This window comes from Loxodonta africana, chromosome 11 (genome assembly GCF_030014295.1).
Source record: "Loxodonta africana isolate mLoxAfr1 chromosome 11, mLoxAfr1.hap2, whole genome shotgun sequence".
Classification (NCBI taxonomy): domain Eukaryota; kingdom Metazoa; phylum Chordata; class Mammalia; order Proboscidea; family Elephantidae; genus Loxodonta; species Loxodonta africana.
In genome coordinates, this window is record NC_087352.1 from 85,470,060 (window position 1) to 85,497,145 (window position 27,086).

A 27,086-nucleotide genomic window follows, 5' to 3' on the forward strand; every position below is an offset into this window, starting at 1 on the left:
CAAGTACGCACAATTTTATTTTCTCCAAATTTATAAATATTTAATTTTTTCATGTAAAGAAAATTTGTAAAAGTAGAATCCACCACCCCAAGACCACTGTCATCTTATGTCCAGGTTTTAGCTTCTCTTCATCTACTCATGCTCCTTCTGACCAGCTACTCTCACCTCCACCCTGAATACCATTTTCATTTTTCCAGGATTTACCTTTGAGCACATGTCTCCAATGTAGCCTTTTCTGACCCCTATTTGTCTACCCCAGAAAGTTGTCTAACCCCCTCTTTGCCTCACTGTGTCCTAAAGAAACTTCTATCATTTTATTGAACCCATTTGCTCAACTGTCTGTGTACTTGAACCAGACTGGTCTTTTTTTTAATGCAGACAAAAATTATTTTTTTGGCTATTTTATAGTTTTAAATGGTGTCTTGCTTTTTTGATTTAGCATTATGTCAAAAGCATTTTTCTATTTATTATATTTTTTTTGTAGATGTAATTTTAACAGCTGCTCATTTCATCTATTAATGGCTATTCAGACTGTCTTTAATTTTTTTCAATAAAAGTTAATGACTACCAGCCGAAATTGACAATGACAAATGTCTCTTTATTTTTTTTAATTATCTGTTTGTTATAAGGTGATGACAGACCAAAGCTATATTTTCAGAAATTCTGTTGAAGTTACATTTACAGAAAATAAAAATAACTTTACTGGCATTGAAAATCTTTCTGCAAGTAACATATCATTCAGAGTATCCAGAGTTCAGAGCTCAAAATATATTGTCCAACCTCCAGTTGTGCTTGTCCAACTATTTCTTCTGAATCAACCTAATATGATAAAAAATTAAGTATCATGATTTAGGCTGGATTATAGGTTACAGAAGGGGGAAAAAAGTACTACAAAATTTTATTTCCTGAACAGTTTAGATACAGTATATACTACAGGGTCATTATGTGTCAAAATTGACTCGATGGCAATGGGTTTTTTGGTTTCATATACTAAGCAGTGCCGATAAATTTGTTTGGTAAGGAAATTCGCTTGGGTGTTTGTAAGAATGCTTTCCCAGAGCTGAGGAGAGTTGAGTGTATGGTCATCTGCTTAAGATGGGGAGTTGTCGGTTATCTTGAACTTATAGTAAGTTCTGGGTTTACAGAGGTCTGACTTAGGGACAGCTCATACTTGCCCTTTAATGTTATGTAAACTTGGCCTCACTTTGAAATGATCGAATCAACCCCTACTTGCAACAAACTCTTCATCAGTTACCTTCACTTGCAGCTTTTAAATCACTGAGAAGGCTTTGAGCCTTTTCTTGTTCTAACATAAGGCTAAATAAGGAACTGTATGCACTTGTTCCAGCTTACCTACAAATTCAGCTTAAACAGGAACAGGAATAGACCTCGTTCATAACGTGGAGACTGCCGGTATATTTCAGTAAAAATTTAGGCACCATCCTAAGTTTTATCATTTGCAGCATGGAGGCTGAATGACTACTACTTTGAATTGAAATGTATAATGCATTAAACAAGGAGTCAGAAACCCTAAGTTCAAATTCTGGTTCAGCAAACAAACAAGCCATGAGACCATTAACACAGTTCTTAACTCTACTGTCCTGCCTTGCCTTCATGAAAGCATCCTTGAGAGGTGGAAATGAAATGAAGAATGTGAAAGTGCCTGAAAACTAGAATGCATTTTACAAAAAAAAGTTCTCTTATTACTCCCGAGGAGGCATGTGACTCCATTCTGAACACAGCCAATTGGGAACATGGCATTTTCATCCTTAAAATGCCTCCCTGATATATAGATAGTTTGGGTTTAAGATCTTGAATATTTTAGTAATTCCATACCAGAAAAAAGTATTTTAAAATTAACTTTGCTTTTGTGCATACAGTATACGGTGTAATGTAAACTTCCCACAAGTACAGCCACTATACTTTTTTCATAATATATACGAGTTTCAAAAATTGATTTTTTTTTTTCCCTTTGGAAGTTATACTTAAGATGCTTTGAAAAGGAGATAAAAATAATCTTTGGGGAAGCCACTGGATATCATTTCTTAAAGAATTGGGTAATCCCTGGAAATCTTTTTTAATGCATAACATCTGCTTAATTGTCAGTTTATATAAATGCGTCTCTATTTCATAAATCCACCTTACCCTTATTGGGTGTAGGTTCTCTGAAATCCCTGAGGAGATAGTTAACGGATGGCTTGTTGGAGGACAAAGTAGGCAGCTTAAGTTTCAGAGCCTGGTGCATGAAGGGAGATATCCATTGTTATCAAAGCCTCGTACTGAAGTTCATTAACTATGGGCCTGCTCTGCCACAGATTCCGAGTCCGAACGGTCCCTAAGCCGATTGGAAGCAGTGACGGCGCACTCGTTTGAAGAGGAAGAACGTTTGAGCGGTCAAAGAGCCAGAATGTCTGAAGGAAAAGATTGTGGTGGTGGAGATTCTCTCTCCAATGGCATCAAGAAACACAGGTAGGTCGCCTTTAACAGTTACTGTAATTCTCTTTTTATCATAAAGCCAGTCTGGGTTCATGAAGAGATTTATACCTTCTCTTCATATTTTTCTCTGGATGGGTACTTACATCGCTGTGCCACCTCAAAGAAAGGATTTTACTTAAGTATTTTTTCTTCAGTCTGTTAAGAGGAGAGCATCATTTTTAATTGTAGGAAAAAGGCAGAAACTTTGTTTCAGCAACCATGTTTTTAGGGGAGAATGTAAATCTTTTAGTTGCCTGTTTAGAAAGGCTCTTCAGAACTGCTTATTGAAATTGATGCTGGATTTCCTTTTCATCATACATCTTTTATGACTCTGCCTCCCAATGCTATTTTAGTTTCTAGTCACTTGATCTTCTTGTTGGTTTTATTAAGAATGAATGGTAACATTGCCAGCCTGTTGACACAATTTAGTTAAATTTGAACAAAGACTTTTAGTAGACCCAGGACATGCTGAGCATGTCCATTTTATACTGTCTGATAGCCTTAGTATGTTTTTATTCCTTTGATGGTTTCATCCTTGAGATTGTCCCAAATTAATGAGACGTAACAGACACCGCAGTTCTCCGGTGTCAGCACAAGTGTACAGACACAGAGGCATATGTGCGTGCTGGGATTCATATAGTAAAACGTTTTATAAAAATATCAGTGAAGGATCTCTCTTTACTGTGATTGTAAAAATCACTTTTTGGGTAAGGAGTTATGAAAGATTAATTTCAACAAAGTAGTTTTTCTTTGTTTAATGATTGTAGATTGTATAACTGTAACCCCATTTCTGTACCATGATTCTGGTCATGACTGGCCTCAAATATTGTTCTACTGCAAAAAATATACAGATGACCTCCCTGATGTTTGTGGATTTGTCCCTTGTTAGTAAAGATGTCTCAGTTTGTACTTACTTTAAAAAGATTGGTAAGTTTTAGGTTGTTAACTAGATAAAACCAGGAAGTTCTTTTGTTCAGTTGGAAGGTGTCTTCTAAACAAGCTGTTGACAGTTACCTTTGACAGAGTTTACTGTTGTATGTTATGTGGGCAGCAGTGAGTGTCTTCCCTGATTTCCGTCTGCAGTTACTGCCAGCTCCTTTGGGAGTCTAGGGCTAAATTCTGTCCAGGAAATGAAATACCTAACAGTGAACATGGCAGGTCTGCCAGTCTCTAAAGAGAAGACAACCTTTAACAGTGTAACTGAAATACAAGCATCATGTCAATTCAGCGAGAACACAGGTGAATTCTTTGGGAAATTCAGAGAAGCATGCAAATATGAGATGTAACTGTTAAAGACTCAACATGAGTGCTGTGCTTAGATGTCAGATCCTGTGCCTGGGAAGTGATTTCTCAACTGCTTTTCAGGGCCCAGAGGCCCTTTTGTATGTCCGCTGCAGAAATGGCAACAATGATTTTGCATATGACATTTGGAAACCCCGGTGGCCGAGTGGGTAAGAGCTATGGCTGCTAACTAAAGGGTCAGCAGTTCAAATCCGCCAGGCACTCCTTGGAAACTCTATGGGGCAGTTCTACTCTGTCCTGTAGGGTCACTATGAGTCGGAATTGACTCGACGGCAGTGGTTTTTTTTTTTTTTTTTCAATAGGTATATTATACCATATCCATGTATTCTTTGTTCTGTCTTAGTCAAACCCAGAATGGTACAGATGTGAAAGTTAAGATGAAATTGTTCAAAAAGTGAAATCAGGACACATCACTAAGAAAAGTTAAACCAATAAATGAGATGTAACTCATTCAACCTGTAAGTGTAATAAAACATTGATCACTTATTCAAAGCAAAGGAGGAAAACTTAGGACGTCGTCAGCCCTCAGATATGTGGGAAAATATAACAATTTCCTATTTTAGAAAAGTAGCTTTGATAGGAGCTTTTGTTTTTTTCAATATTAACTCCAGAATTTATTCTAATGGGAAACAGAACCCTTGCCTTCAAGGCAGGTTACACAGAGGATAAAATTAACTCAATTCAGTAATTAAAGAAAATTTTGTCATTTTAACAGCGAGAAACTCAGTTTTTGCTTTATATACTATTTGATACTAAAGTTTTTAAAAATCTCATAAATTAACCCATCAAACTTTAGCCAGGATAGATGAAAACTTTGACTGTATCAATGAGATTTCCTTTTTTATAAGCCTTTTAAGTTTTCTGTCCTTATCATGTATCTCTTACAGAACAACCTATTAAAGAGGCAAAGTGAACACATTTATTAGCAGACTCAATATATATCCTTTCTCTGTGGCATAAAAAGCAGTAGTATATTGTCTTAGTCATCTAGCGCCGCCATAACAGGAACACCACAAGTGGATGCGTTTAACAAACAGTTTATTTTCTCACAGTAAAGTAGGCTAAAAGTCCAAATTTAGGGTGTCAGCTCCAAGTGAGGGCTTTCTCTGTTGGCTCTGGAGGAAGGTCTTTCTGGTCAATCTTCCCCTGGACTAGGAGCTTCTCTGCACGGGAACCCCGAGTCTAAAAGACTCGCTCTGCTCCCAGTGCGTCTTTCTTGGTGGTGTGAAGTCCCCAGCTCTGTGCTTGCTTCCCTTTCCTTTTATCTCTTGAGAGAGAAAAGATGGTGTAGGCCGCACCCCAGGGAAAGTCCCTTTACAATCCCACCTTAATCCTCTCAGCATAAAATCACAATCACAGAATGGAGGACAACCACACATGGCCTAACCAAGTTGATGCACACATTTTGAAGGGGACATAATTCAATCCATGACATACATAAACTGAAATTATAATGAATATCCACTAATTCAATTTAATATCAGTAAATTACCTAAAGATCATGAAACTATATTAAGTTTATATACTGCAAAACATAATTACTATTGAAATATTCTAAATCTTCATTGAAACTTTTACCTTGGCCCACTTTCCAGTCTAACCTTAGCCCTTTAAGACTTTATCAACTGGTTTTTTGGACTCCAAAGTCTCTGCTCAGCCTGACCAGTTCATTGATAAGAATATAACCTTGAATCTCTGGCTGTGGGTGAAAACATTTGTAACTTTTTTCAAAAAAGTTTTTCTCTAATCACGTAAACAGAACAGATACCAGGTATGATTTAAAAGTTCAATTTCAGAATAAGAAAAATGTTGGAGTATCCAGCGTTATCAAATCCTTATTGCCTGTGCCCTAAACTATACTTTAGTAACCTGTGTGTATCCTGGGCCTTTGTTATATTAATCACAATCTTGGTGATATTTCAGAAAAGCTGATGTGCATTACTCTCTGATCTGGGGGATTAGTGAGAGGTGGCCATGCAATTTATTTGAAGTCTTTTGCTTTATCTTTAAAACCATGGGAAATGTGTATTCTACTTTGTCATATATTTCGGTTTTCTTTAATATTGAAAAATAATTTTCTCCCACTTGCTTAACTTTCTCATAAAATCTTACGTTTCTCTTTTCCCTATGCCACCAGTTAGCCCCTGGGATATGTGCACTTAAATTTAGGAAGACAGACATGGAAAGTATATGGCTTATAAAATTAAAAGAGAGAAAGAACTGCATACTTTTAAATGGGAGAAGAGAAGCCTTACAATTTATAGTTCACATTGAAAGTATTAAATCTCAGCTTACCTAATTTGCTGATGAAATAGAACAAGAGTTTTGAAACTTTTTTTTTTCTTTAGCCATGGAACCATTTGTGCCAAAGAAATGTAATGTGGAGGCCATTAGAGTCTCACCCTTTTGAGAGATTGATCCATGGAGGGGTCCTCTCCACCTTCTCCTCCCCCCGGTCTCCTACTTCAGGGGGAGATCACTGTATTTTCTTCATGTCCTTATCTGAGAAACATCCTTGAGCTTTACTTTCTGTAGTATATATTAGAGAAGCAACAGGTCCCCCTCCCAAACACAACGTACTTTTCTAAACGATGTTGTCTCCTCTGCTTAGTGTGTTGACATACACGTGGCGTCTAGGAAAATGCCTGCCTCATAGGAAGCACTTAGTATGAATTACCCATTTTAGCTGTTTATTCACTTTCTCCTCAAAGACTGTGATTTGCTTCTCTTTGAAGAACCCCTACCACTCCCCCCTTTTTTTTTTCCAACCCCCACTATCATGTGGTTTCCTTTTTTAACCTCCATTACCATGGGGAACAGTTTGAAAACCAATGACACAGAGAAACATAAGCCGTAGGGCATATGTCATATGAATGTAATACAGAGTAAGGTATGCTAAACTAATTGAGTTTATGTCTGTGATAATGAAAGCACAGGTATTATGGATTTTAACCCATCCCATGTGATAACTACCAACAAACTAATTCTTGTGTTGACTGCTGGGTAACTTGAGGTATCTTAAATGAGGAGGTTGGGCTACATGAACTTTCGAGATGTCGTCTCGCTCTGAAAGTCGTGTAATTCCAAAATGAAATCTTGACTAATGGTTTTTCTCCCATACTTAAGTTTTAGAGGTCTACTATAATATCTTAATTTTATTAACCTTCAGGGGGAGAGGGGACATATAGTTACAATATCATAGTTTTTATTCATTCTGAATTAGCATTATGCTATGTAATGATCTTTACTGAAGTGCTGTGGATTTTATTGGTCTTTTGTGTTAGTTCTATGGAAATATTAACAAATTATGGTTTTGTTTAAGACCTAGATCAGAACCCGAAATACTGCAGGGATAGAGAATACACAAAAATAAATGCTCCATTTTGACAGCACATTTTTTCAGAAGATACATCAAGTTGGATTTTGGAAAATTAGCCTACATTGTGGTGTTCCTAGATTTATATTTACAGGGCTTATTGTCATCTTGGAGCCCTGGTGGCTCAGTGGCTAAGCATTTGGCTGCTAACTAAAAAGGTCAGCAGTTTGAATCCATCAACCACTGCCTGGAAACCCTATGGGGCAGTTCTCTGTCCTGTAGGGTTGCTGTGAGTTGGAATTGACTTGATGGCAATAGAGTTTTGTTTTTTTTTTTTTTTTTGGTATTGTCATCTTGGCTGTGTTCCATAAGGGTAATTCTCTACCCCTGTACCTAATTTACTGAATTTATTCTGAGCTCTGATCTTCTAAATTGTTACCAGTTTTACTCATTATATTTGAAAAAGATACTGATGTTTATATCGTCCAATTTACAGGAAACAGTGTAAAAGATGCTAATGTAGAGCTGAGTAGTCAGAATCTGAAAGTTTAGGTCCATATGATAATTTTTAAGTGCCATGCACTATATTAATGGCATTAATAGATTAAAGAAGATAAATCATACAATCATTCTAATGCATTAATAGATTAAAGAAGATAAATCATACAATCATTCTGATAGATAAAGAAAAATACTCAATAACATTCATCAGTCATTCATGATTAGTATCTTAAAAAATTTTTTTTTTTTTCTTAGCAAACTATAAATAGAAAAAAAACCCTGTAATCTGGTTAAAGCTTATACAGACAACTTATAGTGAGATATTTAAACAGCTCCTATAGTATCAGGAATAAGACAAGGATGTCTGCTGCCATCTCTTCTGTTTAACATTATATGGAAGACATAGCTAGAGACGTAACACACAAAAAATCTAGAAATGAAGAAACACAATTGCTGTTATCCAAAGATGATGTAATTGTCTACAAAGAAAACCCATAACCATGGAAAATTTGATGAAGTTGCATTATATAATCAGCCAGTTACATTTCTGTGCACTAGCCACAGACAGAAAATGCAGTTATACTGGGCAAAAAATAGAGTAGCTATGAAAAAGTCATCTGTTGTTTTTGTGTGCCATCAAGTTGATTCTGACTCGTAGCTGGTGGTGCAGTGGTTAAGTGCTTGGCTGCTAACCAAAAGATCAGAGATTCAAATCCATGAGCCATTTCACAGGAGAAAAGACCTGGCAATCTGCTTCCATGAAGATTATAGCCTAGAAAACCCTATGTGGCAGTTCTACTCTGTCATATAGGGTCTCTATGAGTTGAAAGGAGCCCTGGTGGTACAGTGGTTAAGCATTCGGCTGCTAACCAAAAGGTCAGCAGTTTGAATCCACCAGCTGCTCCTTGGAAACTCAATGGGGCAGTTCTACTCTCTCTTACAGGGTCACTATGAGTCAGAATTGACAGCAACAGGTTTGGTTTGTTGGTTTTATGAGTCAAAAAAGTCACATACCTGGGAGCCCATCTTAACAACAACAACAAAAGGGTAATAATAAAATTCATTGTGAAACACATAAAACTTATTGGAAGACATTCATGAAAAGGAAAACTGTTATCATAAGATGTTCTTGCAAAATTGATCTGTATAGTCAATGTAATTTAAATCAAAATTCTAATGCACTCTTCCTTGGGAGTTGAAACAGATATTCTGTTATATATATTCAAGCACAAAGGGCTTTGAAGAGACAAGATACTGCCAAAAAACCAGATTGAAGGAAGGGAAGGCATTTGTCCTACCAAATGTCAAGATCGATTACAAATCTTTAGTGATTAAGAGAGTGTGGAATTCTCCTGGAAATAGACTGACCAGTGGGATGGAAGAAAAAGCCCCAAAGGCCCACACATGTAAAGAAACCTTATGTATGGTGTGGTATGGTATGTATGGACTGTTGGGTAAACGGTGCAGGGACAATCATTTAATATTTTAAAAAAGGAATTCCTATTTTATGTGCACACATATCAGTTCTAGATGAATCCAACACATAAATGTGGAAGGGCAAAACTTAAAAACTTCTAGAAGAAAATTTCTTTGATTCTATTTAACTTATTTGTAGTCAGTATATTACCTTGGGTGAAACCTTTTCCTTAGTAAATGTGGTTAAGAATCACAACAGTTCATTTGGTGAAAAGATTGAGTAGGACTCCTCATGATTGATTAGTTGTCCCTTTATTTGCCCTTCATGACTACCTTGGAGCCCTGGTGGCACAGTGGTTAGGAGCTCACCTGCTAACCAAAAGGCCGGCAGTTCGAATCCACCAGCTGCTTCGTAGAAACCCTGTAGGGCAGTTATACTCTGTCCTGTGGGGCCACTATGAGTCAGAGTTGACTTGATGGCAACAGGTTTTGGTTTATGACTGTGTTAAAAATGAATTATTAGGTGGCCAAAGGAAGAACAGTATAATAACGGCTCTCTTCTGGGTGTGAAGAATTCATGCACGGAATACACTGGCAAGTTGAAGATTGAACAAGATTGAAAATATAAGCTAAGACATCTTGCAAAAAGTAAGAATTATATTGAATAAATATTGTTACTGATGAGTAAAAACTGTTCAACTCTGAATATATTTAACCATTAGAGGGAAATTAAAAAAAAAAAAACCTAGATATTGGAATCTTACATCCTAAAGACATGGGATAAGTTCTCTGGGCTCTACTCGCACTCAGACTTGACTAGGTCAGGGCATAGAGTTTAGGTGGGGAGTCACCCCCCGCAAGAGTTCCTCATGCCCTGGCAGCAAAGCATCCTTGTCTGTCAGGAAATACTTGGTGTAACTCCTTCTTGTCATGCAGTGACTAGGGATACTTAAGCAAGAGTCTGGCTACATCCCTGATTTGCAAAGGACCCAGAAACTGTGGGGGAAAGAGCAAGAACCCTGCCCAGATTTGTCCAGATTTATGGGAAGACATGTGGACTGGAGGGAATAGTGGTTCTAAGAACACTGTGGGTGTTTGCTCTCCTCATACCATTCCACCCCGGCCCTAGAGTATTTATTTGCCCTGGAAAGGAGAGGGCCATAATAAAAAGAAATAGTATCAATAGAAGCTCAGGCAGCTCTGGGACTTGAGCTGTGCACAAACCTATCTCAGCTAAGCTGAGAGAAAAGGGAGCATTAGAGATCAAGAACTGGCGGTGAGAAGCTCTAGGAGGAGCAGTAGAGAAAGAAGATGCTTGATACTCTAAGAGGCAATTTGAGGTTGGGTGTGTGGACCACTGTGCAGTGTGTAGGCAGAGTGTGGGAAGCCCTGAAGCTACAGGTATCTGCCATCACAGGTCAGCGGAAGTGGGACACCTAGAAGAAATTGGCAAGTTGGATGTCAGGAGCAGAAGCAGAGGCCTAAAAATCTAGCAGGCTACTCTGATTTTGTGGGACACCCAGATCTCCTACAACAGATTTGCAGACTTCTCAGCAATTAAGGAGTGCCAACTTGGCAGGTGGGAGCTATTCATCCAGGAAAAAGAGTTCAAATGTACAGACCTTATCTAGAAATAACAAACTGGTGGGCCCTTGGATCATTTGGGGTATGTTAAGGAAAAGAAAAAAAAAAAGGCAGTATGAACCTAAAACCATTTGCCATCAAGTCAACTCCAGCTGATGGCAACCCCATGTGTGTCAGAGCAGTACTGCTTCGTAGGGTTTGCAGTGGATGATTTTTCAGAAGTAGATCCCCAGGCCTTCCTTCCACCTCTGGGTGGACTTGAATCTCCAACCTTTTGATTAGCAGCCAAGCATGTTAACAGTTTGCAGCTAGATTCATCATTGTAATTACCTCATAATTCCTGGTTCAATTGCTGAACCTGTTGCCAGGAATTACTTCAGAAAACTGGGTGACCTCCTTCCATACAACATTCACCTCTTCTCACCCTTGTTGAAACAGCTGATAGAAGAGTGGGCTGAAGATCAGAGACCTACAGGCCCGTCCCCTTTTCCTGCATCTGATCCCCAAGACACCCGTTTTGAGATTTGGGGCCCTTTAAAACACAGTTGGAAACCCACAAGGTCTTTTCTAGTTCTGGCATCCTGTAAGCAAGATGATGATGAGAGATACTTTCACGTGACTCGAACAACTCCTTCAAATTCATTCTAGATCAATGATTATCATGGGTAAATGAGAGCAGTTTTCTAGGGCACTGTAATCTGTAAAGTTATGCTTGAATGAGCAAAATAATAGATAGCTAATGAATTTGTTATTTACCTGGGGTGTGAAGAAAAAAGGGTGTGTATTTTCAATTGTATAATCCCATTTTAAAAATGTTTTACTATGGAAATTTTCAAACATACATACAACTAGAGAGAATAATATAATGCCCTCCTTATACCCACTATCCAACGTCAGCATTTATCATTGAGCGCCCAGCCTTGTTTCATCTATAACTCCATGATTTTTTTTATTTTATTTATTTTGTTGTTGAGAATATACACAGCAAAACGTACACCAATTCAGCAGTTTCTACATGTATAATTTAGTGACATTGCTTGCATTCTTTGAGTTGTGCAAGCATTCTCACCTGCCTTCTCTTAGTTGTTCCTCCCCCTTTAACATAAACTCACTGTCCCCGGAGGTTCCTATCTGATCTTTCGAGTTTTTGTTGTAGATAGCTATTAAAAGAGCATACTGCCTAAGGCAGTATTTTTAATAGTTAAGCTAAACTATTGTTCGGTTTTAAGGTGACTTCAGGGGGTATTTTTGGCTTAAAGTTTAAAGATCATCTCAGGGCAGTAGGGGTTCATCCAGCTTCCTTAGCTCCAGAAAGTCTGGAGTCCATGAGAATTTGAAATTCTGTTCTACATTTTTCCCCTTTGGTCAGAATTCTTCTATGGAATCTTTGATCAAAATGTTCAGTAATGGTAGCTGGACACCATCCAGTTCTTCTGGTCTCGTGGCAAAGGAGGCAGTTGTTCATGGAGGCAGTTAGCCACACATTCCATTTCCTCCTCCTGTTCCTGACTGTCCTTATTCCTCTGTTGCCCCAGGTGAATAGAGATTGCTGTGCCTTGGATGGCCGCCTGCAAACTTTTAAGACCCCAGGTGCTATTCAACAAACTAGGAGGTAGAACAGAAGCACTAAACACCTTAATTATTAGGCAGTTAACTGGAACTTCCCATGAAACTATGACCCTAAACCTCCAAACCAAGGAACCAAATACCATCCCCCAATAATTTTAAAGCAAAACCAAGATGTATCATTTTACCTGTAAACAATTCAGTATGTATCTGTTTAAAACATTGGGACTCTTTTTTTTTTCTTATTGAAATAACCACAATATCTTTATTATACCTAAGAAAATAGTTTCTTAATTATCGTCAAATATTTCTTCAATATTCCAGTTTCCCCAGTTGTCTCATAAATGTCATTTAATGGTTTGTTCGAATAAGAATCCAAAAAGTCCATGTAATGTTTTTGGTTTATACCAAAAAAAAACCAAACCCAGTGCCGTTGAGTCGATTCCGACTCATAGCGACCCTATAGGACAGAGTAGAACTGCCCCGTAGAGTTTCCAAGGAGCGGTTGGCGGATTTGAACTGCCAACACTTGGGTTAGCAGCTGTAGCACTTAACCACTACGCCACCAGGGTTTCCTTTTGGTTTATATGCCTTTTAAATCCATCTTAATCTCTAGGTTTCCTCTCCCCACCCCCATTTTTTCCTTGCCATTTATTTGTTGAAGAAACCTGGTTGTTTGTCCTGTAGAGTATTCTACAGTCTGGATGTTGCTGGTTGCATTCCCATGGTGTTATTTAACTTGTTCCTTTACCTCCTGAATTTCCTATAAATTGATGGTTATATCTAGAGGCTTGGACAGATTTAAGTGCACATTTTGTGACACAATTACTTCTTGAGTTCACCATAGAACTACTTCCTATTATATCAACTAGAGGCATATGCTCTCTGGCTTTCTGATTGATTGTGTGATGTCGAGATTGACTCCTGGGTTCAGACATTGTCAGTCTGACACCTCCATGATTAAGTTCTCTGACAGCCTTCTACCTCACGATTTTAGCAGCCATTGTTGATCATTGTCTACGTCCTTATTTCATTAGGGGCTGCAAAGTGGCAATACTAAAATTCTGTCACATCTTCTGCATCTGTTAGCTGGGATTCTTCTCTAAAGAAGAACTTCCCACTCTACCTTTTCAGAATAGTATGTCAGTTCCTTAATATCCTCCAAAAGTGTTATATAAACACATGAATTGGATTTAAGTCTGAGTTGTTGTTATTCTTTCCCATCATTTGTCAGGTAGAGAGCCCCTTCAAGTTGGTTTCTGTGTCCTTTTTACAGGACCCTAGTTGCCTTTTTTTTTTTGTTTTGTTTTGGAGTATGATTTATGATTTAGTACAATCACCCAGTTGCTTTTGATAACCCCCTTGGTTGCTGGTACAGAAATGTTTCAGACTTAATCTTGTACATTTTCTGCCAACAACCTAGAGTCAGCTAGTCAGCTACCTCTATAAGGAGCCATATTCCATTGTAGTGGGAAATTTATAAAATAAAAAAATCTGAATGGTAAGATGTTCATTGTTCCTGGATTGACCATTGTTTTTAGTCCTTTTCATTGTAGAGAGCTGAAAAAACTTTTTTTTTTTTTTAAGAAAAACTTCATGAATTCATACCAATATATTTCCAAATTAAATTTTATTATGTTTTTTTTTTAATATAAGTTCTTTGATTTTGTTTGTATTTCATGGTTCCTAATGGCATTAATATAATTATCTCTTTGTTTTATTCTAATATATATGTATGTATACGCACACATATTCTCACACAAATGTGGTTGTTGGTAACAATATGATGGAAACCCTGGTAGTGTAGTGGTTAAGAGCTATGGCTGCTAACCAAAAGGTCAGCAGTTTGAATCCACCAGGTGCTCCCATAGCTCCTGCCTTGCTATGGGGCAGCTCTGCTCTGTCCTGTAGGGTTGCTGTAAGTCAGAATAGACTCAACGGAAACAGATGTTTTAAGAATATAATTGTTGAAAATTTTTAGATTTCTTTTTAGCTGTTTATTTCCTTTTGCTATATGCCATTTGGGATGTACAGCTAAATACTGTGTTTGAAAGTCTCTTACAATGATTGCTTTTTGTGTGATTAAATCACTAACTTGTTACACAGATAAATTCATTTATTTAATTTGCTTTCGGTTTTTTAAGATACCATTTTTCCGTTTTAATTTTTTTTATTGCTCTTTAAAATATTTACATGATTTCAAAGTAAAAAATACAAAGCTAAGTATTCTTGTCTCCTTAACGCTGCTTTCTCCCCCTCGGGAGCTAATTTTAATAATCCTTTCAATTATTTTATTTTTAATATAAATGATACGAAGATGTATTCATATTCCTTTTTTCTTAGATAAGAAGTATCTTGCTATACAATTTTGTTTTTTTAATTTCTACTTAATAATTCATGCTAACCCCAGTTCTTTTGGTGTTGTGCTCTTTGACTGGTACTGATGTGATATTCATGTGGTTCAAAATTCAGGAGTATAATGGTGTATATTTTTAACTCCCACTTTTCAAGCTAGCCACTCCTTTCCCTGCCCCAGATGCAACCACTATTATTAGCTCTTTGCCTTCTAATATTTTATGCATAAGCAAGCATGTCTGTACATAAATAGTTTTTCCCCACACAAGTGAGAGAAGACTCCACACAGTTCCTGGTCTTGCACTTGCATGCATACGTTCTCTATGTCTACATATGTGTGTGTGTATAATTATTCATTTATTCAACAAATATTTATTGAGCCACTATTATTGCCAGATTCTGTTCTAGGTGCTGTGGATTCAATAATGAACAAAGTCTCGGTCCTTATGGAGCACCCATATCTGAAATGAGGGAGGTTGAATCTTTTTATATTTGTGTTTCTTTTTCTGCAAACTGCTTATATTCCTTGCCCATTTTTCTGTAGGGATGTTGTACTTACCAATTTTCAGGTGCTTTTTATATCACAAAGGAGACTAGCCTTTTTTTTTTTTTTTTTCCTTTGGTATAAGTTGAATATCTTTTTCCAGGCTTGTTGAAAGAAAGATAATTCTTTGAAATGACACGTTGTGGTAAATATATTTCTCAAAAAACTTTAGTAAACAACACTATTAAATGAAAACTCAGCTTTTGTTCCTTGATCTTTACATACATCTATATATACTTCTTTGAACAAAGATATTGGCACACTAGTTTTTTAGTATACTCATGAAGAGCTACCTGAGTTTGAATCCCGTATCTACCACTTACTTGACCTTAGTCAAGTTATAATTTGAAACTCAGCTTCTTCATTTGCAAAATGGGTGTTGTAATAAGATCTACCTTGTTGGCTCATTATGATTCTCTATGCAAAGCATTCATAATGCTTTTAGCTCATTAAATGTCAGGTGCTGTTATACATATGAAACTGATAAACCCTAAGCAAAAATGGGTAAATAAAATAGCTTTCTTCCTTTTAGCTTGTATGAAGAGATCTTTGGATGGGTTTTTGTAGTTTGTATTGCCTTTTGAAAATCAAATATAGGGAAGAAGTAGCTGAAGTGAGATTAATGATCTTGGAATAAAAGTGTTTTCTTCTGGTAAATGTGGAATAAGGAAAAATGTCCCCATATTTAAAGTTTACTCTCCTTGATTTCCATTATGTTTTATAAGAATATTTCATAATATGGTTAAATGGAATTTTTTTTTCCCCCCTCTTCAGAATACGACAGTATAGCTCTGGTCTCCACAAAGCTGGTTGTAACTTACACTGTCAGACGTGTAAACAAGAGGTGACTAGAGCCTCTAAGCTCTGTTATTCATTCCTCGGTCCCCTGATACTGCTTTCCCCATACAGAGGTCTCATTACTTTCTCCTTTTGATCCATAGACTTTCTGAATCTCTTAGGTAAATATCCAATTTCAATTTCTATTTTAAGTTTGCTTTATACACAGTTATAATCCCCAGAATGTCAAAAGAAAGAAGCAATTAGATATTTATTAAAATGTGTATTCTTGCTTTGTTGGAAGATACAGCTCCCCCCCCCCCCCCCCGCACATGAACACAAGGTTTGCTTGCCTAGGAAGTATCTTTCACTGTAATATAGTCTTTTAATGGATTCGAATCCCATGTCTACCTTAACCCTATTTACTTGCCCATTTCTTAATTACAGTAAGTCAGAGAGGGCATCTTGACTTTTGATGACATACGGGGTTTGTTCTCTACAAATACATTAAAGTATTTCTTTCCCATTGGAGCTGTACCAATCTAAATTTTGCCTAAAGGAGAAAACTGCCTCAAGGGCCGTAGAGTTCTTAGTTATTGTTTGTTTTGTTTGTTAGCTTGGGATGAATTTCCTTCTCTTTCAGAAAATACCTTCTATAATAATAAAGGTTTACAATGTCAGTAAATTAGAGAAGTAATTGTTTTAAAACATACAGTTTTTTTTTTGTGCATGTGTGCTTTAGGTGAAAGTTTATATAGTAAATTAGTTCTTAAACAGTTAATACACAAATTATTTTACGACATTGGTTGCCAGGTTCCCAGTTGCCATTTGTCCAGTTTTTCTGTCTCTTCCTGCCTTCTTGTCTTTGCTTTTTGGCTAGTGTGCCCATTAGTTTTGTATACGTGATTGAACTATGAAGCACGTTCCTCATGTGTGTCATTGTTGGTAGTATAGACCTGTCTAATCTTTGGCTGAAGGGTGAACCTCAGGAGTGACTTCAGTACAGAGTTAAAAGGGTGTCTGGAGGTCTGAGGCCATACTCTTCAGTCTCTGTCAGACCAGCAAGCCTGGTCTTTTGTTGTTGTTGAATTTGAGTTTTGTTCTACATTTTTCTCCTGTTCTGTCTGGGACCCTCTGTTGTGATCCCTGTCAGAATAGTCAGTGGTAGTAGCCAGGTACCATCTTGTTGTGCTGGACTCAGCCTGGTTGAGGCTGTGGTAGTTGTGGTCCATTAGTTGTTTGGATTAATCTTTCCCTTGTGTCTTTAGTTTTCCTTTGCTCCAGCTGGGATGGGAGTATTAGATGTGTCTTACATGGCTCCTTGCAGGGTTTTAAGACCCCAGTCACTACTTACCACAGTCAAATGTAGAACATTTTCCTTATAGACTATGTTATGCCATTTGAGCTAGATGTCCCCCAAGACCATGGTCCCCAGTCCTTAGTCCAATAGCTCGGTCCTTCAGGGCATTTGGATGTGTCTGTGATGCTCCTATGAATTTGCCCTGGTCAAGTTGTGCTGACTTGCCCAGTACCATATGCTCTCTCTTACCCTTCACCAAATTTACCAGTTACCTACTATCTAGTTAGTGTTTTTCCCTCCCCTCCCCTCCATCGTAACTGTCAAAGTTTGGCTCTTTCTGTGTGGAAACATTTTCATGTGTCCTTGTAGTAGTGGTCTCACACGCTATTTGTCTTTTTGTGATTGACTTTTTTCACTCAGCATAGTACCCTCCAGATTCATCTACGTTGTGGGATGTTTCACAGATTCATCGTTGTTCTTTATCATTGTGTAGTGTTCCATTGTGTGTATGTGGCATAGTTTGTAAAATGCGAGAGGTTTTTTAAAGTTTTTTTTCTCTTCGTTCTTTAAAATCTTTAGAAAAATTTGATGTATGCACATTTTTTTTCAAAACACATTTATTCTGAAAAATGCGATATGCCCTTATTGTCTGGGCCATAAGTGCTATTGAGTCATGTTGATACAGCACAATGTTGAGCCTGGATTTGAAATCTTGACAATGAACTTTCCATTTTACCATAGTAAGTATTCTGCAGACCAGTCCTCTGTTAATGTGGCAGCGACTCACATTGGTTGCCCACGATGGCCCCCAGCCGTATATGATGCATGTGGAACAGTACGCACACTGCTCTGATGTTTGATGGGACATTGATTCTAAGCAGAGTGTGGTTTGTAGGACAGCAGGGTGAAACCAGCTTTAATAAGAGGTAAGAGATGGAGCACAGTGCCATGCCAGTGCCAAAGAAAAATTGTGCATTTACTAGACTGTAGGAGAGCACAGGAAACCGTGGTGGCGTAGCGGTTAAGAGCTATGGCTGCTAACCAAAAGTTTGAATCTGTAAGATGCTCCTTGGAAACCCTATGGGGCAGTTCTACTCTATCCTATAGGGCCACTATGAGTCGGAATAGACTCAATGGCAACAGGTTTGGGTTTTTTTTTTTTTTTTTTAGGACAGTACAGGGCAGTTAATAGTTCTCAACAAAATAAACTACTGTCGGTAAACCAAGTAAATAGTTTATAGATTCTTGATAATATTGTTTTACTTTAGTGCTTTCAGTCTTTTAATACCTTAACTACACTGCCAGAAATTCTAATAGGTTACACTGAACCATGATCATAAGATAGTTCAGAACCTTTGGCTCAGTGTGCTGCTGCTTCTGAGTTCTGGTTCTGGCTTGGTCATTTAGTGTACTGTATGGCTTTGGTAAGCATGTAATCTCTTCAAGCCTCAGCTTCTGCTCCAAAATGAGCATAATGATACTACTCACACAGTGGCGTCACCGGGGGGCGGGGGGGGGTGCAGGGGGTGCACACCCCACTGGGTGACACTGTCAGGGAGTGACACCAAAATGACTGCCTATAAAAATATCCCTGTAGTTAGTTATACAAAAAAAAAAAAAAAATTTTCATAAGCAATATACCTAAAAAAAAAAAAAACTCTATGTTGATTTACTTTTTTAACCTTCTGATGCACTCTGGTCAGAGCTGTCATTATCGCCCAGTTACAGTGACACTTTGAATCTGTGGTTTTGTCTGCACATGCTACAGGCATGCGCTGTTGTTTTCGTTGCTACTGGTTTTTGTAGTCACTGATTTTGTCAAATTTTCTGATGTTTTAGCTACAATATTGTGGTAATTAGTATTTGTGAATGTGTATCTTGAGAGTGAAGTAATAATTAAAGGAAAAGAAGGAGTGATATATGGGAATTTTGATTTACAAGTCACGTTAGTGCAAAAAACATTACTAAGGATTCTGTATGGTCTGGTATGGGAGGAGATCCATGGGGCGGGGTGGGGGGACACCATAAGTTACTGCATTGGGTGACACCAACCCTAGTGAGGCCACTGACCCCTAAAAGCACAGTGCAATAGCAAGATGGCTCGAGCCCAGCTGCTGCCTTCAGACTGCACTGTGTCAGCCTCAACTCCTGACTCTTTACAGTACTGTGTACAGCAATAACAGCTACAACTTGTATTTGCATTGTAAACTGGTCCTTATCAAGAACTTCCATAAGCACAGTAGCTTTTGATTCTCAAAACATCTCTAAGCTGTAAGTAAAAAAAAAAAAAAAACATTGCCATCAAGTCAATTACGACTCAAAGCCAGCCTGTAGGACAGAGTAAAACCATCCCATAGGGTTTCCAAGGAGCGGCTGGTGGATTCAAACAGCTAACCTTTTGATTAGCAGCTGAACGCTTAACCACTGGGCCAGCAGGAGCATGTATTATTCTATCTCCAGATTTACAGGCGAACAAATTGAGATGCAGAAAGTTTACACAACTTGCCCAAGATCCCTTAATTAATAAGTGGTAGGACCATTTTTTTTTTTTTTTTTTTTAGGACCTGCATGCAACCCAAGTGCCCTGACTCCAGAGCCCCTTTCCTTTCTTAAAATGTAGAATCTTGATTAAGAATTAAAAAAAAAAAAATTGTACATTTTTTACCTGGACAAAAAGCTCATGTTCTAAATTTTTTTTTTTAAGACAATTTATTCCAGTTTTTAATTTGGGCAGTTCTGTTTCTTTTATGTAACAATTTACATAAAATTAACATCATAGTCTCAGAGCATTTATTAAGTACTCGAGTATTGTTGGCTTAGTGCTGGGCCCTGTTACAAATTAAATTTGATGTGGAACCTGTCCTCTGGGCCTTTGTAAGTTTAACATGAACATTCCAAAAGAACACATAACCAAAACCAAAAACCAAACCTGTTGCCATCGAGTCGATTTCGACTCGTAGCGACCCTATAGGTCAGAGTAGAACTGCCCCACAGAGTTTCCAAGGAGCGCCTGGTGGATTTGAACTGCCGACCTTTGTGGTTAGCAGCTGTAGCACTTAACCACTGCGCCACCAGGATTTCCAAAAGAACACATAAGCATGTTAAAAGTTGTAGAAGTTTTAAACAAATCTGAGATAAAAATTTGTCTCCTTAAATAATCCTAAAGGAAAAAATCACTTTCTCCACCTATAATCCCCAGTGTCCACCAACCTCCTACCAAAGCAGAATACGCCAAAGGATGCAGGAATAACTAAAGGTGTAGGTTGTTCCATGGAAAAAAAACTTTTTTTCAACAACTGCACATTCTCTAAATGCTAGCAAAAACTAAACTTTTTGCTGTTTTCCTTCGGGATATGATCGGCATAACCGGTCTTATAGGAAATAACAAGAAAACCTCAGAAGGCCAGATACCCTACTTGGATCCGATTGTGTTTTAGGGCACTGCATAATCCTTCCTAGCAGAAGAAACTTGCTTTAGCAAAAAGGAAGAGTGCTGTCCCTGTGCAGTGTGGGTACCTCACTGTGTGCATAGCAATCAGAAGGAGAACTAACATACATGTTAACTGACACCATGGAGGTATTATGTGTCAGAGAGCAGAAGGAACCAGAAATACAGCTCTCTCCCTAGAAATTCCATCTCTCTGAAAGCAGAAAAAAGCATCTCAGATCATTTAAAAAGGAAGTTAAATCAGGCTGTTGAACAAGCTGCAACAGATCACATTGTTATATTCATTCTGAAAAAGGAGGTGTGGTTTAAAGGAAGGGTTGTTGTTAGTTGCCATTGAGGGGATTCCAACTCATGGCAACCCTCTGTGTGCAGAATAGCACTGTTCCATAGGGTTTTCAAGGCTGTGACCTTTGGAAGTAGATCACCAGGCCTGTCTTCCAAGGCACCTCTGGGTGGGTTGCAACAACCAACCTTTTAACTAGTGGTTGAGTGCTTGTGTATTTGTGCCCACCGGGGACTCCACAAAGGAAAGATAGTAGTCTGGAAAATTCACAGCCAAGTAAACAGTCAGAGTGGTATCTGTTGTTCAGGGGGAAACTTCTGTTGTTCTGTCCATCTCTACCCAGCTTTGTGTGTTCTCTTGCCGTTACATGTTTTTTGCATAGCCTTCAGGCCCCTGTTTGGGGGATTTGTCCTAGGTTAGGTAAAAAAAAAAAAAAAAAAAAATAGGTACAGCCTGTTAAATGGAGTCTTGCTCCAGAGTTGCATTCAAGGATCAACCATTTCCATCAGACACACAGCTCTACATTCTAGTAGAGAACTAGGGTCACATCATGCCTCTCACAGCTCACAATCAGACTCCCAGTCCAAACCAAAACCAAACCCATGGCCATCAAGTTCATTCACAGCGACCCTGTAAGAAAGAGTAAAACTGCTCTAAAGGGTTTCCAAGGAGCGGCTCCTGGATTCAAACTGCCGACCCTTTGGCTAGCACCCAATCTCTTAATCACTATTCAGGTTCTGAGATGGGATACTTCTTAGTGTAGAGCTCAAGAAATTTCTGTCCAAGTCAGGAAAGGCTTTTTTCCCCGTCTGCTGCCAACAGATTACCAGTAACAAATCAGCCTCAGAACCATTTTGCAATGTGAAGAGGTGACAGTGGAAGTTTTACACCTGCCATCCTGATGCCTCACTGCTGCCGTAGCAGTGCATTGTGCTAGGGGCTTGAGCAAGTCTTAGGTAAAACAGGAAGGCAGACAGGTAGCTGTGCTTTGCAGCAGGAACTATGCATTTCATCAGCATTGCTGCCATGGAAGACCACTTCCCTTAGGTCAAAACATCCTTACTGCTCTTCACTTTTCAGTTACTTCAGGTCTATCCCAGCACCCATTTCATGAAATCTCCGTTACTCTTAGAAAGAAGGGTGAGCCAAGAAATTCTCTGTCCCCAAGTTAGGTCTACCTTTCTGTATCACCCTTCCTTTCTCCCAACTGCTGAATGCTATGATGTAGGCTGGAAGTGAGGGGGGAGTCCAGCTGCCCAAAGGATGTCTTTCTAAACCGAGACACTTGTTCATGGGTGTCTTAGTTATCTAGCGCTGCTGTAACACAGATACCACCAGTGGGCGGCTTTAACAAACATTTATTTTCTCACAGTTAGGAGACTAGAAGTCCAAATTCAGGATGCTGCCTCTAGGTGAAGGTGTTCTTTGTCTGTGGGTTCTGGAGGAAGGTCCTTGGCTCTTGTGAGCTTCTGCTCCTGGGCAGTCTTCATGATTTGGCATCTATCTTCCCCCATCTCTGCTTTTTTTTATTTAATGAATCTGCTCCTTTTATATTTTGTAAGATACTGACTCAAGATACACCCTACACTAATCATGCATGCCTCATCAACATAGCAAAGACATCCTATTCCCAAATGGGCGTAGAGGTTAGGATTTACAGTGCGTATTCTGGGGGGACACAGTTTAATCTATAACAATATGTGTATTCTCATCAATACATTTTAGCTTTGAAATGTGATTGTTCTGTAAGCTTTCCAGTTAATCAGTAAAGGTGATAAACTGAGAAAAGTACGAAATAAATTTACTGTATTACTAACGTGTGACAATGAATTCTAAATTTTAGAAATCCATTATGAAAATGTAACTTATTAAAATCAAAACAAGTAGAGCCTCTCATAAAGCAAGTAAAATCATCCACACCTCTTTGCTATGTGTACCCGAATTTGCTAAGTTATAGTCATAAATTGTAGATATATAATTTATCTGTCTTGGAAGAAGTACAACCAGAATGCTCCTTAGAAGCAAGGATGGTGAGACTGCGTCTTACATACTTTGGGCATGTTATCAGGGGGGATCAGTCCCTGGAGAAGGACATCATGCTTGGCAAAGTACAGGGTCAGTGGAAAAGAGGAAGACCCTCAATGAGGTGGATTGACACGGGGGCTACAACAATGAGCTCAAGCATAACAACAATTGTAAGGATGGCCCAGGACCGGGCGGTGTTTTGCTCTGTTGTGCATAGGGTTGCTATGAGTCGGAACTGACTCGACAGCCTACCAACAGCAATATCATTTAAAAGATCAAAATGAAAAATACTTTTTTCCTACCTCAAATTATCAAAATACATAGTAAAATCAAATAGCAGTATTAAATACGTAAAATTCTCGCAGTAATCTTAAAACAGGAAACCAAGTCTTCAGGGTTTTTTTAGATGCATAAGTAGAAAGGCGTATGACTAGGCCTGGAACGCTCATCTCAGACTTGTACCGGCCTGCTCGTAGATTGAAGGCTACTTTTGGTTGAAGATGTCTGGGAGCAGGTTGAATGCCACGCTGTGGGCTAACTCCATCACCTTCTCATCAAACCCTGCCTGACTCAGCCTGAGTTATGGTGCTGGGTTACACTAGGTTTCAGAATGACATCCTGTCCTACACATGCAGAGAGAATGTTGCAATTCCTGTATGTGTCTGAATTCAAACCTGGAACTAGGTGGAGAGTTCATTACGACATCAGTCCTGCAAGAAAAGAGTAGCAAATGATGTGATCTGTTTTTAAGACCCACCCAGTGTCTACTTCTGCTGAAATGGGGATAGGCAAATTTTAGGACTTTTAATTGTATTGCTTTCAATATATTAAACTTATCAGATGTTTCATATGTATGATGCCTTTGAAGATCTTAACTCCATTATTTTATAACTAAACTGTTAACATTACATGACTGAGGAATAATAGTGTTTTTTAAGACTGTAGAAATAAATCCCATCAACTTTGGAGGACAAACAGTATTTCCCTGGCTGCATTGGAACATAATTTTCACAATGAAAATCAGATTGCATCAACTTCAGCTAAAATTCTTTGAATTCATGGCCAAAAAAAAAAAAAAAGCAATTTAACTTTCAGATGTAAATGTTAAGATAATATGAAAATCATATCCATTTTTAAGGCAGTTAGTCAAACTAAAGATGAAGTTTGGGTTAGAATTTTTTAATTTTATCTTATTCATTGGCTTCATGTATCTTTAAACTTACTTAGCTGAAGAAGTGCCAGGATTTTAAAACTTTAAAGCAGAATCCAGAAATGAAATAGCATTTTGAAACAGAAATGTCTCAAGTGTAAATAGTCTTGAATATTTTGTTAATCAAGCCTTCTGCTGTCCTCAGAATCAATCATAAAGCCAAAAAACAAAGGAACAAATCTTTTGCCATGGAGTCAATTCTGACTCACAGCAATGCTATAGGACAGAGTAGAACTGCCCTATAGGGTTTCCAAGGTTTCCTGGTGGATTTGAACTGTCGACCTTTAGGTTTGAAGCCAAACTCTTCAACCAGTGTGCCACCAGGATTTCCAAATCAATCATAGTAGTTGAAATTTAGTCAATATTTTTAATGAGTGGATTTTTTTTTCCAAAGTTTCCTAAAGACATGCTCAGTGTACCCTGGCAGTCTGTAACAATGATTCTCTGAAGTGTGGTCCACAGACTCCTGAATGGGTCCCCAAAACCCTTTCAGGAACATTACATGGTTAAAGTAATTTTCATAATTTTGCTAAGACATTATTTTCCTTTTTCATTATCATTCTCTCACAAGTGTACCAGTGGAGTTTTCCAGACTACCCAATGTGTGACATCAGATTGGATGCAGAAACAGTTACGAGAATCCAGCTATCTTCTGTTAATGTAGACATTAAAGGGATTGTGAAAACGTGAAACAGTGCCGTTGTTCTTACAAAGTTATTTTTGTTTTGGAAAAGAATTATTTTTCATAAAGATGTAATTTGTATTAACATATATAGGTTCTATTATTAAATGAATTAAGTAAAAAATTATTTTTTTTAGTTTTTATTTCTAATACAGTAAATAGTAATAGATATAACCCACATTTTTTAAAAAACCCTCATATTGTTGTCCTCAATAACTTAAGAGTGTACATGGATCTTGAGATGAAAAAGTTTGAGAAATGCGGATCTCTGCGAACAAATTGTATTATAGTTTCTTTGTGGAAGTAAAATTTACATACAGTGAAGTTCCAGATCTTAAATAAATAATTTGATGAGTTTTGGCAAATGCATATACCCGTGTAACTAACACCCCAATCAAGATAGAGAACCTCTCCATCACTCCAGAAACTTACCCCTACCTGCCCTTAAGTCAATCCCCACCCTCCACAGGCAACCACTGTTCTGATTTCTGTCACTATAGATTGATCTTGTCTGTTCTTGAACTGCATTTTAAATACAGGCATAGAGTATGTACTCTTTTGAGTCTGGCACTAATCAAATGATGGTCTTGAGATTCATCCTTACTGTGTACATCACTGTTCATTCCTTTTTACTGTTGAGTCTAAGCCACTGTATGAATATGCCACAATTTGCATATTTATACTGTTGATAGACATTTGGGTTGTTTCTAGTTCAGTGTTATTATGAAAAGAGCTGGTGTAAATTATTTTATACACATCTTTTTATAGACATGTTTCTAGTCTCTTATTTAGAAGTAGAATTTTGATTCATAAGAGGGTAGGATATATGTTTAGCCTTTTAAGATGCTACTGTGCAGTTTTCCAAGGCCATTGTACATCTTAAACTCCCATCAGCAATGTATGACAATTATCAATCGCTTCACATCCTCACCAACATTTGGTGTTTGGTGAATATGGCATGGTATCTCAGTGTGGTTTAATTTGCATTTCCTTAATGATTTTGAGCACTTTTCCATGCATTTACTGACCATTCTTCTATTTTCCTTTGTGCGGTAGACAGAGATAAACAGATGTTTGAGACTTTTGCCCATTTTTAATTGGATTGTATGTCTCTGTATTATTGATTTTTAGAAATTATATGTTCTGGATACCAATCATGTATTAAATGTATGTATCATGAAAATTTTCTCCCAGTTAATACCTTGCCTTTTCATTTCCTTAATGATGAACAGAGGTCCTTAATTTCTTCGTTTGAATTTTAAATTTTGATAAAGTTCATTGTATATTTTTTTTTTCTTGTTAGTGCTTTTTTGTATGCTCTTTAAGAAATCTTTGTCAACCCCAAAGTCGTGAAGATTTTCTCCTAAAAGCTTTATACTTTCAGCGTTTACGTTTAGATCTATGACCTAGCCCAGAATCATTTTTGTGTATGGTATGAGATATGGGGCAGTAGTCACTTTTTTCTAAATGTTTATCCTGTTTTTCTAGCACCATTTGTTAAAGAGACTTTCTTTTCCACTTCGAATTGTCCTGGTGACTTTGTCAGATCAACTGATTATGTATGTGTGGCTCTGTTTCTGAACTTTCCATTCTGTTCCGTGATCTGTTTGTCTATCGGTACCACACTGTGCTGATATTAGTTGCTTTTTATTTCATCAGCATTGGATGGTTGAAATTTAACTTGCCCCTACAACGCTGCTTTCTCCGTTACTGGGACCTGTATAGCCACTGAGGCTAGATGGGACTGGATACGTTTAGTGGATAGACCTCTTCTCCATCTGGGTTTACTCCTTCAGTGACTTCCTTTAGTGTCATGGCATTATATACTGCTTGGTTAGGAGCTACAGCTGCTAACTAAAAGATCAGCAGTTCAAATCCACCAGCTACTCCTTGGAAACACGATGGGGCAGTTTTACAGTGACCTATAGGTCATTATGAGTCAGAATAGATGCAGCACCAACTGGTTTATATACTGATGACTCCCAGACCTCTCCCCTGAACTTATGCAGCCAACTACTAAAAATAAACACCAATAAACTCTTGATCTTCTCTGCCAAACTTGTTTCTCAGTTGGATCCACTTAGCTTGCTACTTAAGGTACTTTCCTCAAACCTTCACTTGAATGTCCTTTTTGGTGAGACTTTCCTAAACCTCCTGTTTAAAATTTTAAACCCCTTATCCCAACACTCCTGTCCCCATTCCCTGCTTTACTTTTCTCTATAAGCACTGTAACATTTCTAAGATACTGTGTAACTTATTATTGTTTTGGCTGTCTTGTTTGCTGAGGTATCCCCAGCCTCTA

General features: G+C 37.9%; 1 protein-coding gene across 9 annotated transcripts in view; it reads left to right on the forward strand.

Annotated features, from left to right (window-relative positions):
- OSBPL1A (oxysterol binding protein like 1A) overlaps positions 1-27,086 on the forward strand; it is a 238,929-nt gene that overhangs the window by 162,794 nt on the left and 49,049 nt on the right. For 8 of the 9 annotated variants that reach the window (XM_064294638.1, XM_003406354.4, XM_023543923.2 and 5 more), the window contains one exon: positions 2,316-2,469. In XM_064294638.1, coding sequence (XP_064150708.1) covers positions 2,316-2,469 — 154 coding nt within the window. Of the gene's footprint in view, positions 1-2,315; positions 2,470-27,086 lie in introns of those variants that run through there. The other variant, XM_064294640.1, reaches the window with a different exon arrangement.